This window comes from Palaemon carinicauda, chromosome 15 (genome assembly GCF_036898095.1).
Source record: "Palaemon carinicauda isolate YSFRI2023 chromosome 15, ASM3689809v2, whole genome shotgun sequence".
Lineage (NCBI taxonomy): Eukaryota > Metazoa > Arthropoda > Malacostraca > Decapoda > Palaemonidae > Palaemon > Palaemon carinicauda.
In genome coordinates, this window is record NC_090739.1 from 76170563 (window position 1) to 76189507 (window position 18945).

An 18945-nucleotide genomic window follows, 5' to 3' on the forward strand; every position below is an offset into this window, starting at 1 on the left:
TATTTTGCAGGCTTTAATTGGATTGCAAAACTTTTCTTAAAAAACTAACTTTCATTCCACATATCCTGTTATCTGGAAAAAAAACGCATAGCTACCATGTGCATACCCATTCAAGATCTATAAATGACGCACTCCTACTTTCCTTATTACTCTGATGCCCCCCACTTAAAACTGTTAATAAGAGGCATATTCTCAGTTAAAACATACGGTTCTCCTCCAGTCTTTCTTTCAGTCAGCAGTGTCACTCTATAGATATTCTTTCTCTTGGCACAGAGTAGGATTTGCACTCTATTTTGTATAAAATGAATAAATCACGCCATACACTCTTCAGGACTTTCAATTAAACCTAAATAACAAAATCTAATGAGTAAAGCTTAAGGACCTTCTGCTACAAATCCAGTCTCGAGTATTTTCATGAATATAATACTTAAATTATTCAATATTCACGGTTCCACTAACTTTTCATTATCAATATACTGCATATAGAAGTAGATGATTCAATCAGTTTGCAAATTGATTCTCCTTTGTTAATGGATTTCCTCTAGTACCCTTAAAACCATTTCCCCTTTGATTTCCCCTCACCAAAGTATTGAAAATTTATAATCTCATACAGATACCACTGGAAACATTCATTAAACATTTATTTTATAACTTCCTGTGTTTTCTCCTAATTCTTTAAATCAACATTTCATTTACTATAGAAATAGATTTCATATAAACCTCATATCTTTCACTTAACGCTTTTATGCCATACCATCAATACTTCCATCGTGAACTTCAAAAGTTCAAACTTGCAGCAAATGTTTTTATGTGATCAGGCTGACATAATTCTTTTTATAGTTTATATATGAAAATATTTGTTTTGATGTTGTTACTATTCTTAAAACATTTTATCAATTGTTAATCATTTCTCATATCGTTTATTTATTTCCTTATTTCCTTTCCTCACTGGGCTATTTTTCCTTTTTGGAGCCCTTGGGCTTAAAGCATCTTGCTTCTCCAACTAGGGTTGTAGCTAAGCTTTTCTTCACATGAAATTGAGATATAATCCATTTCCAACGAGTTTTTAGAAAGATTTTAAGGTATATATCTCATTTCTGTCAAATTCTGTTAGTATATTATTTCAAAATGATGCATTAAATCAATTTTGTAATATATTTTTTAATATAACTATCACAGAATACACACCAAAATCATACTGATTTTTCCTACGACGTTGAGTAATTAGATTTTTTTTTTTTTTGTAGTGGTAATCGTAAATTTTGTTTAACACTCCTATCTAAAGAGAATTATAGGTACCGCTAAAAAATGTTATCTGAACTGTCTTAGATAAAATAACAAAGCGATATCAATAAACAAAGTTAATGATATTAATGACTAATCATTTTCATCACTAAAAGGAAATCTTTAAATTACATTTAGAAAAGAATGACCTTTCCAATGAACATAAAAGGTCATAATTAGAAGACGGTTAATCCCAAATAGCTAATTTTACTACAGGTCAACCAACATTTTGCTCTTTTCTAATCAAACAGTAATAAAATTTATTAAATCATTAAATTAGTTATCCATACATGATCTTCGAATAAGAAATAAAAACAACATTAATAAGTATAGCTATACTTAGTTGATCTACCAAAAAATTATATGCAGTTGTCAGAAACTGGTTTAGAAGATTGGCACACTTGCTCTTGAATAACGGCATAGCAGTTAAATAATTGAATGACAAGATACAATAGATATTAAACATATTTTAGGCGATTGTCCTGTTTTTAATCTTCAGAGCAAACCACATTTACTCCCGTATAAACCTTTAACAGATATAATGGGGGGGGGGGGGGAATTGCAATACCCTGAACTTGAAAATAATTATACAGAGTATTGATTTATATCATGAGCTTTAAATAATTTCATTGAATTATTTTTTTAATCCTTTTAATCCCTCCTTATTTTGCATTTAGATATTATTGTATGAAAGTTTTGTGATTGGTTTTATAAATTAAAATGATACCAAATGTGAGAGTATGGATATGGTTGGTTAATTTGCATTATATAGCGCTAAATTGCCTTTGATGCCCCAGTGCTTGGCTTAAGGCCTAAATTTGATTTTCAATTCAATTGAAATATGCTTCGTATATAAGGTATAAGAAAGTCCAGATATTTACTAGGTTTATGATTTTAAAACATTCATGCATTCAAATATCAGAAATAATCCCGCACTATTTAGTTTATTTTAAAAAATAAGTTCCGTAAATCAAAGTTATTAAGATGCGTCATCAAATTCTTTCTCAGTGATCACAAAACCATTAAGGAATATCTGCTAGATTCGATCATGATAATTCATCAATCACGAAGACGCGAAATGTTTTAAGACTGAGGGATTGGATAAATAAAGGGTTTGACATATTGTGTGAATCAACAGAGATATTTCAAATACCTCTCCACTTTCATATACAGTTTATTCAAGTTTTCTTAGGCTATTTTACCATTCGATTAAGTAGTCTTATATCTAGTCAGTATATAAAATTCGAACTTTTATTCCTTGTTAACATCATATATTGTTTTTCTCTTAGAAATTAAATTCTGCAGTATGGTTCAAGGATGTGTGCCGTCTACTTCAAAAAAAAAAAAAAAATAATAATAATAATAATAAAATAAATAGAAAATCATACTTAAGCCCTTGAATATCTAATATATTAATTAACGAAATTTTCAACCTGACTGTCAGCTACCACCAGCCAAGAAAAACAAAATGGGGAGTAAGATTTCGGGAAATATTTTAGGCGAGTAGGAAATAAACTCACTGTACCCCATAATCGCTTAGAAATCTTTCTCATGAATCCTCGGAACCTTAGATTTACAGCTGATGTTGAAGGGAACGGGAGATGTGTCCGTCTGGCACCTCAGCGTCAAAACTTCCCAAACCAGACGATATACCGTCGCAGGTTGTCAGCGTCCCAACAGGTGGTCTCTGCCTCCTAGGCCGATGTTTAGCAAGCTGATCCCTCTTGGCGCGGCACCTCCCAGCTTATAATCTGACACTCGATCAACATTTCTTTTTGGTTAAACCTTTTTTTTCTTATTTTAGAGGAAAAGGGGTCTTCTGCCAATGCAAACTCTCGGAAATAGATATGGACTTTTCTGTAAAGCTTTAATTTCTCTCTTGTTCTAAATTGCCTTATATATTCAAAAGTTAATTTCTTAACTGGTTTTAGAATAATTGTCACTATTACCCAACTAATCTCCAATGCATACTGTTTATCAAGAGGAGTCCTGATTACTGCTCTCTCTCTCTCTCTCTCTCTGTCTCTCTCTCTCTCTCTCTCTCTCTCTCTCTCTCTCTTGGTGGCACATCTAGCTAGCTTGTTGGCAGTGCTATGGCTCCGCGTATTCGTCTCTATCACACCAGCCCGCACATTTGTCCGGGACGGCGCCGGACACGGAGGAAGAACCTTTTTCGCACCATACCGCACATTTGCCCGATCACTATATCTAATGCTCTAATTTCCAACCTTTGGCGTTGAGCTACAAATCTGTGAAAAAAATGGACAATCGAAGAAGCTTCTTATGTCTCCATTTATTAAATCTAAATCAGCTTTGTTTAAAAGAGAGAATGCATATGGCGTTGATATTTTCGGCTCTGATCTACTGTATATAGCCTACTTGGTAGTTATATGACTGATAAGTCTCAGTTTTTTTGTATATTGTAGGGGCTATCCCAACATCTATAAGGAATTGGACACTTGTTGAATTATTCTTACAATAATATTGATGATGATAGTAATGATAATATAAAGAAACCTTTCGTGTTTCAACTTTCTGACCGGTCTGGGTGTATCTGCTTATTCCAGCCGTTTGTATTTAAATCTGATTAAACAATCTTTGCTCTCAGGGATCATTCAGTATAAAGTAATTGACGAGATATTAATATATACATTATATATATATATATATATATATATATATATATATATATACAATATATATATATATATATATATATATATATATATATATATATACATATATTCTTATATGTATATATACAATATATATATATATATATATATATATATATATATATATATATATATATATATATATATATACAACATATATTTATATATATACATATATATATATATATATATATATATATATATATATATATATATATATATATATAGCCTATATATATATATATATATATATATATATATATATAGCCTATATATATATATATATATATATATATATATATATATATATTCATATATGTATATATATACATATGTGTATATATATATATATATATATATATATATATATATATATATATATATATATATATATATATGTATATATATTCAATTACACACGGTTTCCCTAACAATAATAAACATCCATGTTAGGCCTATGCAAAATCTTTCAAAGTTCCTTACCAAAAGACATGTTTCGTCCTCTAGACTAAGTATTTGAAGATTTACATTAATACCCACATCCGTGTATATACGTGGGAAAAAATACCACGAGTACAGTCAGAGCTCAATTGCCTACTGTAGGAGCTCTTGAGGTCTTGGATTGTGTGTGCTCGTGCGGCACCGGAAATAGACAGTGGGAAGTCGGGCACGTAATGTGGGGCCGGAAGGCGTTGAGAGTACCGCAGACAAAATCGTACAGGTAAATATTAGAGTCGTGGACCAGACGAAGGGAACAGATGACCGCGTTCTAAATATTAAGATTGCATCTGCTCACCAAAGCATCAAATTAGGTACTTAATGGTTACCCGACCGTTGCAGGTCACAGCTAGGGTTGAAAGAGAAAGAAAGAAGGAAAAGTGGCGTGAGTGTCTGTGTCTGCCATACCACTTGCATACCATAAAAACAGGAGGGCATCGTCATGGTAATTTCCATACTAAGGGTGTACAACCATTCAAAAGTGTTTTGCGTGTGGCGTGTGTGTGTTTGAATGAATGCTGGGCTTCAGGAGTAAGATTGGCAGAAGAAATCCCATAGGTTGTTTTAACCTATACAATAACACATTACTATGTGGCAGTGAACTTCAAATAATGTTAAATCATTGGACAAAATATTCTAAAATCTTGAACATAAAAAGAATGGTAATTAGTCGGAGAAATATGTAGAGATGTAGATATCGAGGTATATCAATATGGAGATACATATGTACACACAAGCACACAAAAATGAATATATATATGACAAATTTAATAATCAAATTGGAATTATAAATTCGATATACAGTACATGTAGAAAAAAGATAAACAGGTATATAAAATATAAAGAAAAAATAACCAAAGAAATGTGTTGCTACCTAAGCGCATATGTCTATTTTCTACTTAGTGGTCACCCATCCAAATATTGAACAGACTCAATTTTGTTTGGATTCACTTAGAACAGCCGGTGGTAGAAACCTGTTTCATATACCACTACAGAACACTTATTGCTGATATTTGAAAGTGCATAATGCTGTCACGAGGTCAGAGGGAGTGTTTATAAGTATATCTGGGTTGGAAGAAGCTTAAGAAAATAAATATTTCAATGAAAATATATATTGTTGGACGTTTAGTCTCGCGAAAGAAGAGTAGAGTAAATGCAAACATTAATGAGGAAAAATTTTTGTCAAAAACAAAGAAAGTAGAAGATAGCCAATGGCAAATACAGAGAAGGTAAACAATCACTTTGTGGGGAATAAAAAAGCATAGAGGAAAATATATAAATAAATGGATAGATGATGCGTGGGGTGAATGTAATACTTGGTCGATATAGTATCTATTTTGAAAATTTGTTAAATGTGAAGAATTGAAGTGAGGCAGAAATGAGTGATGCGAGCCTTTAAAATGTTTATATAGGGCAGATAATGCTTATAGTAATGACCGTTATAGTTAAAAGAAAGCCAAACAAGTAGTTGAAGAATGGGATTCCAAATAAGTTGTTACTTGCTGTGTAGTGGTGATATTATGATTGGTTGGCAAACTGGTTTGTAAGGTATCTATGGATGAAGGTATCTATGGATGAGGGAAAAGTTTCAAAGGGATGAATGAGAGAAATGTTTTTTTGACAAAGATACTATTTTTAAACGATAATTAAAAATTATAAATGCATAATATCATTTATCATACTAAAAAAGGTGTACGAAAAGAATTTGACTGAGCAGTAAGACTGATTACCAAACGCTTGCCAGAGGAAGAACTGTGTGGGTTTAGTCAAGGAAGAAGATGCATGTATCAAAAGTTTGATATGAAACAGTTGTGATAATTAATAGAAAAGGCTGAAAGTAGCATACATAAAACTGGAAAACCCATATTACAGAATAGTCTGCGAGCGTTGACAATGTATGGTATCGATGATAGAATATAGTTACTAAAAATTGGGTTAGTAGTTAATTTTCGTACCTCAGGATATTTTTCCTATCTTTTGAACTGAGAAACGATTGGGGATTATTTCATGATATGAAGAAATGTTATTTTTAGATAAACATTCTGTATTGCTAATGGTTTTATCAATAAGTTACTTTTTAATGACAAAACCTTTTTTAACCTATTATATACTAGTCTATGTGCACGTGAAATAGTTAATATATACTTATATATATATATATATATATATATATATATATATATATATATATATATATATATATATATATATATATGCACATACATTTATATATATATATATATATATATATATATATATATATATATATATATATGTGTGTGTGTGTGTGTGTGCGTGTGTGTGTGTGTGTGTGTGTGTGTGTGTGTGTGTTTATCATGATCATTTGCCGCAGAACAAAGGCCTCACACATGACCTTCCACTTGCGTCTGTTTATGGTCTTGTTATGGCAGTCCACACCCGCAAACTTTCTTAGTTCGTCAATTCATCATTTTCTCGTCTCCTGCTTCTTTTGCAATCTCTTGAAACCTATTCTTTTATTCTTAATGTCCGTCAATTATCTGTCATGTTCATTATATGTCCTGTCCACGTCCATTTCTTTTTCTCACCAATTGTTAAGATATCCTCTACTTTAGTTTGCTCTCGTATCCATGTTGCTCTTTTTCTGAATCATAGTGTTATTCCTATTATTATTCTTTCCATAGGTCTTCTATTTGTAACTATAATTATAGCTTATGTTCTAAGGATTTAGTAAGGCTCCAAGTTTCTGATGCACAAGTTACAACTGGAAGAACCATCTCGTTAAATGCCATGTATGTATATATATATATATATATATATATATATATATATATATATATATATATATATATATATATATACATGCATGCATATATATATATATATATATATATATATATATATATATATATATATATATAGATAGATAGATAGATAGATATATATATATACACATATATACATGCTTGCATATATATGTTTGTATATATATATATATATATATATATATATATATATATATATATATATATATATATATTATATACATGCATATATATGTGTGTGTGTGTGTTTGAGTGAATATACATATATATGTATATATAGATAGATAGATAAATAGATAGATAGATATGTGTGTTACATTTACGTGTGTATTTTACAGTATTCTCTGTAACTAATAACAATGGAAATTAAGCAGTCATTAATATAAGAAGTTTCTCAATAGCTAATTGTATTTTGGGGGATCGTATATAGTTGTACATACATCATTGTCGCACTATTTTTCAGTAAAAGTTTCTTACTAATCTTATGATGATTATTGCTGAACAGTTTATAAGCAATGCAACTTTAAGGTCAATTAATTTTCTTTTTTTTAATTTCTATATAAGTGTTTGAAATGTATTTATCTTTACTTGCTTCAAGAACAACGCTTTCTAATTCATTTTCTATAAACGACAATACAAAACGCCTTAGTAAATAAAGAAATCTGGAGCATTTTTCTAATCCATCTTTTCCTGTCAGGTTATTCTACCACTTTTCGTGACTTCACTTTATTTTCATTGGATCTATGTCAACATCAACACACCAGATTTGTCCTTAATTATAGCATTTACATTTACCTAATTTCTAGTGTTTGGAATTCAAATAACTCATTTTGGCATATCATGCAATACTTTTAAAGCATAGTTTTATTCTAATTGTATTGCTCCCTTATTAATCGTGAAATTAATGTCTATAAAGATTAATAAGGGAGTAATACATTTAAAGGTGAAATGAAGACATTTGTCTCTATAAATTCTTTTTCATTTTTTATCACCTTTACTGCTCTTTTTGTTAATGATTGTAGTTTACATTTCAATTCTCCACTTAGTTTCAGATATTGTAGGTTTGAAACAGATGTTAAGCGTGAAATGTTTTTGTGGATAATTATCTGTAGGTGTACATCAGAATAGCTGGCTATTTCAAGGGATGCTGATGATGGTTATTGTATCCGGGGTAATTGACTGCGAAAATACTTAAATGACATTGGGGTGTATGGCAAGCATCTCTTTGGATGATGTGTTATTAAATTATCGAATTATGAAGTTACTTTGAATTAAATGTTGCACATAAGGATTAAATGAATGAAATTACCATTGAAGGAATGTAAACAGTCAGAATTATGAATGCAATTAGACATGAAAAGATGTAATTAAAAAATCAAGAAAGGACATTAAACTATTGATTAAAAATTATATAAACTTCATGAAGAATTTCAAAGTAGCAAAATTGCAAACGATTTAGAATAATATATTTAACGTTATTATATAAATTAAAACAAATAAAGCCAATTGTTTCTCTATAGGATTCGTTAGAACAAAAAGATAAAAGGACGGAAGTAATTTTAGTAAGATTGCAGATAGTTATACGAAATTGACCCTTTGATTCTTAATGCACACACCTCATGAAGCATTTTCCAGGTAGAGCGAGTGTAACACTATTACTATACAACATAAATTTTGCTAATGTAAAGTTTTTAAAATGGTTAGATTTTTATAATTTTGTGAGAAAAGTTATGACATATTATCGGATTCCGAGATTTTATCAGCATTTTAAGATATTAATGTTTCAAGAAGCATGGGTCTTATAGATAAATTTGAATCTTTATCACAAATTTATATCGCTTGATTTATTTTCTTCATATCTTATATTTGCTTTGTTTTTTTTTTTTATTTATTAGATTTAATAAATATATAATATGTTTACATTTCGAATTTATTCGGGTTAGCTCTGTAAGAGGCGAACTTAACTCAATGTAAGGTTAAAACTCCGTCTTATATAAAATATTAAAATATAATTATATTCGAGCTCAAAGATTAAAGAGAGAATCAAGAGATTCGAAAGATATGGCTAGATTTTCTTTTTTTTTATTTCAAACTCATAATAAAAATATAGATAGAGACTCAGAGATGACCAAAAAAATATAAAGTTTCTTAACTTGAAAAAGACCGGAAAGCGTGAAATGGATCCTTTTCGTATTGGGAAACGGATATGAGTAATGAGTAACTCCTACGTCTCCTCTTGCTCGGAGGTTTCAGCGATTTTTCAAAAGTTACTAATGTTTTTTAAATTCTCTTTTTGTTCAATTTCATTAAAAAAAATAGTCAACCACTCGGTAACCATGATTAATAATGCATATATATAATATATATATATATATATATATATATATATATATATATATATATATATATATATATATATATATATATATATATGTTCATATATATACTGTATAATTGTGTGTGTATATATATATATATATATATATATATATATATATATATATATATATACATATATATACATATATATACAGTATATATATAGATAGATAGATAGATAAATAAGTATATATAATGTGTGCATATATATACTGTATACACACAGACACACACACATATATATATATATATATATATATATATATATATATATATATATATATATATATACATATATATATATGTATGTGTGTGTGTGAGTGTGTATGTGTGTGCCTATTTACTACATTTATATTCAAAAGCAGACAGGGTCTTCCAAAAAATAGTTGTTTCGGAAAATTTTATACTCTAGCAAGTCTATGATCATCATCAATGCAGATATGCAGAGACGCTACAATAAGAAAATAAATGAAGAACTAAACCTCATGAAAACTGTTGTCTCATTTTCATGTTGCTCCGAAGGTCATGTCTCATTGGAATACAAACTACAAGTGCACTACATTCCCTTAATTGTCCCCAGAACCCTACAAAAACGTTAGTGTATGGCTGCTGATCTAATCTCCTGGTTATATATCAACTGTTCTTTGTTTATAAATGTTGGCAAACCGGAATCCGTGAGTGCACATTAATGTATGGACATATAAACAGGTATATAAAAAGAGGTTTAATTTCATTCACAGACCATTGTCAGTCAAGGCACAATTTATATCGACTATTAATAACAAACAACAATAGAATAAAAAGTAGCAGGAAAAGGAGTATAAATGGAGAGTTGTGTTATCTCGAAACACAAACTGCCAACCGACGCAATAAAAAGGAAAACAAAAAGAGGAGAAATTAAACGTCGTGCCCACATGTCTAGCATTCTGTATCAGTAACTAGAGCCACGACACTTGTTAAAAACACACAAAAAAAGAGGAAGGCAAAATGTTTTTCTTAGTTTTTTTCTTTGTTATGCACTTTCACCCGGTTCCTCTTTATTGCAGAGTCTTCTTGTCTTCCGATGTTTATCTCAATAAGATTTGGAGGAGGAACAAAATTATAATTCATATGTAGTATCACTTTTTAGTTCATTCTCTTAGACTGTATAGATTGACTTTATTTGTTCTTCGCATTACAGGATTTTGAAAATAACAGTGATGTAACCTTTAGCAAGAGAAAGTGTTCCTTGACGATTGACACTAAGGTAGTGTCAGTTTCTTTATGGAAAACCTACTAAAAAGTTAAAAAACATAAATGGTGTGTTTTATGCTCGTGATATCTAGTTAAACTGTTGACACTATGGGTAGAAAGGTCACTAACGCAAACAACAGCAACAGCAATAACAACAGTGTTTCTGCGCCACCTAGTCCGTCCACCACCAGGACCTTGCAACACCAACCATTACCAAAGAGACGCCGCGCAGAAAACCTCACAGATCAAGCCATGACGATGACCTCGTCTAAAACTCTGACCATGCTGACTCCAATGGAGAATCTGGAAGCCGGCGGTGACATCCTGGGACTATCGTCGGTGGACGTCAAGCAAGAGGAGGACCACGAACTCCACCTGTTTATCAACCACACCATCACCTCCAACGGGAAGGACCTCTCGTGTCCACCTTCACCTCCGTCGTCTACCAGCAACTGCGTCCCTTCCAACATACTCCTTCCTGAGTCCTTAGGCTCATCCCCAACGTACATATCAGCCTTCGCAAGTTCCCCATTGTGTTCATCACCACCACCCCCACCGCCCGCGCCGCCCATGTCGTCACAGTCGGCCTCAAGCACGTCAGTTTTCATCACTTCTTCAGCTCCTGCGTCTTCGCCCTCTTCAACGACGACTTCCACCTTCTCCAGCAGTGAGACATACTCCATCACGCCCTCTGGAGGCAAGCAAAGATGTCACGCAAATGCAAGGGAACGAGACAGAACACACAGGTTAGGTATCTTTCACCTTTCTCAGATTGATACTATTTACTAAGTCTCCGAACTTTTTTTAAACTATTTAGAATTTCTCTGGTTGTCTCCTTTTACAGAAAGTCTAAGACAATGTTCCAAGAAATAGTATATTAGAAGACTTTGAGCATTTAATTATTCTCGAGTATTTAGATCCTCTCTTCAGTAGTGATGAAATTATTTTAATCTGACTTAGATGAATGAAACAATCATAGTATTTTTTGTCCAAACTAATGATTGTAAGTAACATTTAATTAAGTTCATTTTTTCTCTCTACATTCATAGCCGTCAGATATTGAACTCAAAATATACAGAAATAAATAAAAATACGTTAAACTCGTTTTTTTTTTTCTTTTTTATTCTGATATTCAAATTTTTATTAGACAACTTGTCTTCATGCCATTCTTATTTCTGTTCATTAAAGCTAAAAAAAGTTATTGAGGAAAACTTTGCAACCTAGTTACTTATCAATTAGTACAAATATCCTGTTTTGTAGAATGACTTTTAATTTTCACTTCCTATAATTATGCAATCAGAAAAAAATCACTTTGGTTTGATATTTCTACATGAAAACAAATCAGTTAAAAAAATGCTAAATTTTCTTTAATATTAAAACGAACATATCTTCGAGTTCACTTCAAATGCCTTTTTGTAATCAGGTATAGGATGTTTTATTATAGTTCAACTTTGAAACAAGAAAATAAAATGTAAGCTATTATAGGTATTTTGTATCTTTAAGAAATGTAACATCTTTATAAAATTACAAATACGTGATGGCTACAAATATGTTCAGTTGACCTGTTATTCACTCAAACATATTCTTTGTAAATGAAAATAGTTAAGGCCTTTAAAATGTATAATAACGAAGTTGATTTTTACAATATGTATGAAGCTTGCACAGCTCAGTTGCATTTTCCTGAATTGTCTTCCCTTTCCCCTTGAAGTTGTATTTCGACTAACAGTCCTCAGTCCTCACTCAGTTGCTAAGCAATCATTTTCAGCCCCATTTTCTTTTCAATTTCTCAGCCTCTCTTGGTACTTTATTCTTTTATTTCATTGGATGCTCTGAACCAGCATTTATATGTTCACCAGTATTATTTGTTCCCTTTTCTACTTGTTGCTTCTTACAATCTATGAAGATTCTGAACTTCCATAAAGACACAGCACACTTTTTTTTAACCTACTATTATGTTTAATGTATAAGCTTAATGTATTATACTGTAATATATTTATTCAAAACGATATATATTTATATTTATTTAGAACGATATTCACAAGACAACGATTTTAATCTGTTTGTGTAATGACCTCATTTAATCATATAGTCTTTTATTAAAACTCCAATATAAAGATCAAATTAATACCATATATAAACGTATTCAAACGGTAGAGCGCTAAGTCTACTCAAGCATGTTTGATATGTTAGACAAGGACATCATTAATAATAACAGTTGGATTTATTAGCGTCTACTATTCATAGGCCATAACAAGACGTTTGTTTCTCGTATACTGAAAAGGTTTACAGTACAGTGAATACTCGAAAATAAGACAGAGGCGTTATCCATTATATATATATAAAACTTCAAAACCATTTAGATTTTTTATTTGCTGAAGTTTTTTGTGTACGTAATGTGTGTCATGCTGTCCCTAATAATGGCTTAAAAGATACCATTTGTTTTCGAAAGAAAGTTTTAGAATGAAGTAAATAATTATTCATTTTTCATTATTAGCAAAAACATACAATCAACGTCACTAAAAAGGCAAATTTTCGGTAATTGTAGTTTTTAAAGATTATTTTCTTTACTAAAAATACTCACCAATATTTTTCTAATTTTTATCCTGTTGGGATTATTTTTATCAACATTTAAAATAAAATGAAATTAACCATTAACTCTGCTTTACAGAGTACTCCTTTATTTCATAAGCTCAGCATTTCCATGAAATTGTTGTCCCTATGGCCATTGAATTAATTACGTGCCGTTTCAGAGTGGTCTTAACCGCTGCAATGCAGGAGTCAACGATTTTGAGATTTCGTTCGGAACTACTTACTTCTTAAGAAGCCATTTTGACCTGTCCGTTCAAAACCAGTGCATATTTTCTAGCGATTTTCAACATCTTATACCAAATGTCTAAAATTAAGTCTTTCATGAAATATTTGAATTCTACCATAGCATAATATTTTGCTAACTGTCTTTTCTTAGAATTACCGTCATTGACAGATCGGACTACTGTTAAAATATGTTGTCTTATAAATTATCCTTTTGGTCACTTCACTGGTTTTGCTACCATCCGTAATCAGATTTAAGTGTTCATACAGATGAAGAATATATGAATATACGTAACTCACTTCCACTTATTTTGTATTTGAAAGTAATAGTTTCATCACATATTTTGTTGTTGATGTAATGGAACAAGTTATTCAACACCCAAAAGCCGTTACCACCTTTCCAATGTCCTTGGAGTTTTTTTCCTCAAATTATTCTTCCTATAAGGCAAAGTGTATTCCCTTTCGTGGGTCTTTCGACAACTGCACAGCTCTTCTTTACGTTGAAAGACGCATCTTTTATATGGCAAAAGGATATCTAGAATTCTGAACTTGTCTCTTATTGAAAACAATTTCTGGTCTGTACTGGTAAACTTCTCACTTCTGTAATTACAAGTTCATACTTCTCCTCTAACATGTTGGATTTTATAACTTGTGAGATTTCTTTTTTTTTTATGTCTCATTCTCATTCTTTATATCATTCATCTTATAACCATGTTATAGCAGCCCAGTGACTAGTGTCTTTGATTCATGATTCGGGGTTCGAAAGTTCTAGCCCTGTTCCCAGCTCGAAATTTTTTTTCACGTGTTCATATCCTTACCGTTCCTGTGAGCTAGGGATGGGGGCTTTTTTGGGGGAGCCCAGCGATCTACCCATTGAGTCACCAGCAGCCATTGTCTGGCACTCCCTAGTTCTTGCTTGGGAGAAAAGGGGTCTTGGTCTCTATGTCATTTTCCTTCCTTTTGGCCTAACTCGCATTTTACCCTCCCCTTATATTTTGTTTATAAGCTCAAGATTCTTCCTCCATAAAGGAGCAAGAAAGTACCTACCCTAGCTATACTGTAGCATTAAATCCTATCTTGCAAAAACTGACCCCCGTTTTTTTAATCCTACACATAAATTTCTTCATAAGACACTTATCTTGCTTTACTTTTGCCAAAAATGTTTAATACCCCACCTCTTCTAAGTACTATCCAATTATTTTATCTCGTCAACAATATTCTTTTCATACTCTAATTAGTTCTTCCGTAATACAACTCCTCGCTTTTTTATCATCAGTACAGATTACTTTAAGTAAAATATTTCTATCACCTCAGGTGGATTCTAGAAGACCCTTTCCCGTTATTCTATATAATCTCTAGAGCACCTGTTTCTCTGGCATGAATTCTTATATACCTTGCTTTGTACTTCAGCTTTCGTTTCTTATAAGATAATTTTAGTTTTGTCTCCCATACTTTTTGCCATTAACATTATCAAATGTTACATGCTCTCCCATTTTTAATTAATCCTCAAGGTTCCCGTTTTTAAAGAACTATATCAAATTTCCGCGGCAATGATTCTCAGCCATCAACATTATTTAATGGACGATCACAATGTGCTCCTTCTGATTTTGATAGTTCTGATCTGAGAGCATTGCAGTACAGATAGCCACAATTTTATTATTTTCTCTACACTCAAGTAATTCTTCTATTTTGCTTCGTAATTGTGAAAGTTATGCTATAGTATATAGCGTTGACTGTTTGGGCATTCAATTTGTTGTATCCTGTTTTTGAGATCATATAATTCAACTTGATAACATTACCTGTTTAAAAACGTTCTCTTTCTGTACTGATACGCTCATAGCTCTGATATACTTCATCTTCCCTTTTTCTTGAAAGAATTGAAGTAAAGGCAATTTTATTTTTTTATTCTGTTACTCTTATCAAACCAAATGTTTGATTGATTGATTGACTGATTTGGGGATTTCTGGCATCCTGACGCCGAACCATATGTTTGATAACCTCCCCGCAGTGTCGGGTTCAAGTTCCATCGCTGTTATATGCATATTTCGTTTGTTACAAACATTTGATCACATCCATACATTTCTCCATATACAATTTCATTCTCTGACAATTTTACTTCGAAATTCTTCCAATTGGCGCAGTTCTCCTTTGTCTTCTTCTTTTTCTTGCTGTTTATTCCATCCCCCACCTCCTCCTACTACACATCCCGGAATTGTTGTCGTTATACCTTTTCCGCCCACTCAGACTCCCCAAATTGAACTTGGCGTCGTCCCCCCTCAGCGTGAACAGCGCCTTCACCACTCTGAGGACCCTCATCCCAACCGAACCTGCGGACAGGAAACTCTCCAAGATCGAAACGCTGCGCCTCGCGTCATCGTACATCAGCCACCTGGGAACCCAGCTTCTGGCAGGTATTGTCCATTTCTTAAAACGCTCTTAAAAAGATGAGATTAAATAGCCTATCCTGCCTTGACGGAAAAGAGCAAGAAATTTAATCTTTATGATGTATGAACAAGTAACAATAACTAATTCCAGAGGGTTGAACATTCCAAATCCTGATTGCATTACCAAGTATTATTACTACTAAACCTTCAATGCAATAAATTGGTCACCATGAAAGAATAGACTTTAATAAGGAAAGTATATTTTCAAGCATGGCATGAAAAGAAATCTAATTGTACCTTACATTACCTGATTAATCTTTTGCATATACATATTCATACTCAGTATTAATTTTTGTCTGTAATAACATATAAGAGTGCATGAATTTATATCTAAGTAAAATTATCATCCTATAACCAAGAAGTGTTGGGTTATAACTAGGTCAGACTAAGTCTTATTCTGGATTCAACAAGAAGATAGAATATTAGTCTTCTTTACAGGAACAATCTTCTACATATCATGGGCATTTTATCTTTATATAAATATTATGTTTTTAAAAGAGCACTATGATATTAATAGTTTGTGACAATATCTTCGTGGCATTCAAAAATCAAATACAGCATCTATCCGGTCAAACTGTCCTCCAGATAGTTCTCAGGATGGCAGGAAAACATTATTATTATTATTATTATTATTATTATTATTATTATTATTATTATTATTATTATTATTACTAAGCCACAACTCCAGTTAGAAAAGCAGGATGCTCTAAGCTCAAGGGCTCCAACAGGGAAAAAATAGCCCAGCGAGGAAAGACAATACGGAAATAAATAAATTCCAAGCGAAGCAATGAACAATTAAAATAAAATATTTTAAGAAAAGTAACAATATTAAAACAGAGCTTTCATAGGTACTGTAAGCTATAAAATGAGACATATGTCAGCCGGCTGAACATAAAAATGTTTGCCGCAAGTTTGAACTTTTGAAGTTCCACCGATTCAACTACCTTATTGGGAAGATAATTCCACAACTTGGTCATAGCTGAAATAAAACTTCTAGAATACTATGAAATGTTGCGCCTTATGATGGAGAAGGCCTGACTATTCGAATTAACTGTATCCATAGCATTATGAACTGGGTGGTACTGTCCGGGAAGATCTGAATAAAAGAAGATAGTTAAGATTATGAAAAATCATATGCAACATGCATAGCAAACTAATTGAACGACGTACCAGAGTTTAATATCTAGATCAGAGATAAGAAATTTAATAGACCGTAAGTTTCTATCCTATAAATTAAGATTAGATTCAGCAGCTGAAACCAGAAAAAATACTCGAAAAAAGGTAGAATGAAAGAATTAAAACACGTCTTCAGAATAGATTGATTACCAAAAACCTTAAAAGACTTTGTCAATAAGCCAATTTTCTTAATTGAAGAAGAGACAGACCTAATGTGTTTTTCAGAAGTAAATTTGCTGTCAAGAATCACACCTAGAATTTTAAAAGAATCATACAGGGTTAAAGGAACATTATCAATGCTGAGATCCGGATGTTGAGGAGTCACTGTCCTTGAGCTACTTACAATCATACTTTGAGATTTGTTAGGATTCAACTTCAATAATGATGCCAAGAAACGACACACCCACTCTCAACTGTTTTAGTTTGAAAACAAGGGTCGCATGATTAACACGGTCAAAGGCAGCACTAAAATCAAGACCAATCATACGAACTTCCTGACCACAATCAAGCAATTTCTGTACAGTATTGGAGATTTTAAGAAGGGCATCGCATGCTCCAAGGCTCGAAACCCACATTGCAAACTAGGGAACAGATGATTACCTTTAGCAGATATATTCAAACGTTTTGGTAAAAGAAGTTCAAAAACTTTAGATAATATATGGAAATTGGGCGGTAATCAGTGGGACTTGAGCTACCACAAACACATTTATATGATGGAGTAACATTACCAATTCTCCAACAAGTGCTAAAAGACCCTCGTCTTGCTAACTTACGGAAAATATCAGATAACTTGGGATCTGCAATCTTTATAAAAACAAAGGAAAGTGCCATTTGGGTCTACACCTCCATAAGCATCAAGGTTCATCAAAGGAGCTTTAATTTCACGTGATCGAAAAACTAAACTAATTAGTTTAGCCTCAGGAAAACAAGAATGAGGAAGATCAAGTGTCTCATTACTCTGCTTACTGTTAAACACATCAGGCAAAATGGTTGCCTTTTCCTTTGGACAGTGAGTGACAGAGCCATCTGCAATTTTGTTCTCGTAAAGGCCTTGGAGCAAGTGATGCCCTTCTTATCATCTCCAATGCTGTACAGAAGTGACTTGATTGTGGTGAGGAAGTTTGTATTTTAGTGAGACGTTTGTCCATATTAATGACGAGGCCCTTGTTTTCAAGCTCAAACAGTTGGGAGTGTGTGGGTCTTTTCTTAGCATCATCATTGAATGTTTAAGTAATAGATTGCAAAGAGTTGTTGTTAATGGGTTCCATAAGGATTATAGGAATATGATATCTAGTGTTCCTGGTCCATTACTTTTCATTCTATATACACATGATATATGGTTTGATCTAGAAAACAAGCTTGCTGCATTTGCAGATGACGCTACTCTCTTTGCATCAATTCCATCTTCTTAGTGCAGATCTAGCTAAACTAAGTACATGGTGCAAATTATGGGGCGTGAAGTATCCTCACTGGACTATCTTGCTTGAGGGTACACTCGGCCACACTATTCTATCTTATTTCTCTTCCTCTTATTTCGTTGAAGTTTTCATAGTTTATATAGGAAATATTTATTTTAATTGTTGTTACTGTTCTTAAATATCTTATTGTAATTGTTAATTAATTCTCTTATTTCCATGTTTC

The 18945-nt window shown here is 32.1% G+C and overlaps 1 protein-coding gene across 2 annotated transcripts in view; it reads left to right on the forward strand.

Annotated features, from left to right (window-relative positions):
• LOC137654322 (uncharacterized) overlaps window positions 1-18945 on the forward strand; it is a 41583-nt gene that overhangs the window by 9833 nt on the left and 12805 nt on the right. The window contains exons 2-3 of one of the 2 annotated variants that reach the window (XM_068387947.1): window positions 10821-11619; window positions 15929-16095. In XM_068387947.1, coding sequence (XP_068244048.1) covers window positions 10982-11619; window positions 15929-16095 — 805 coding nt within the window. In that variant the 5' untranslated portion in view covers window positions 10821-10981. The remainder of the gene's footprint in view (window positions 1-10820; window positions 11620-15928; window positions 16096-18945) is intronic. The other variant, XM_068387948.1, reaches the window with a different exon arrangement.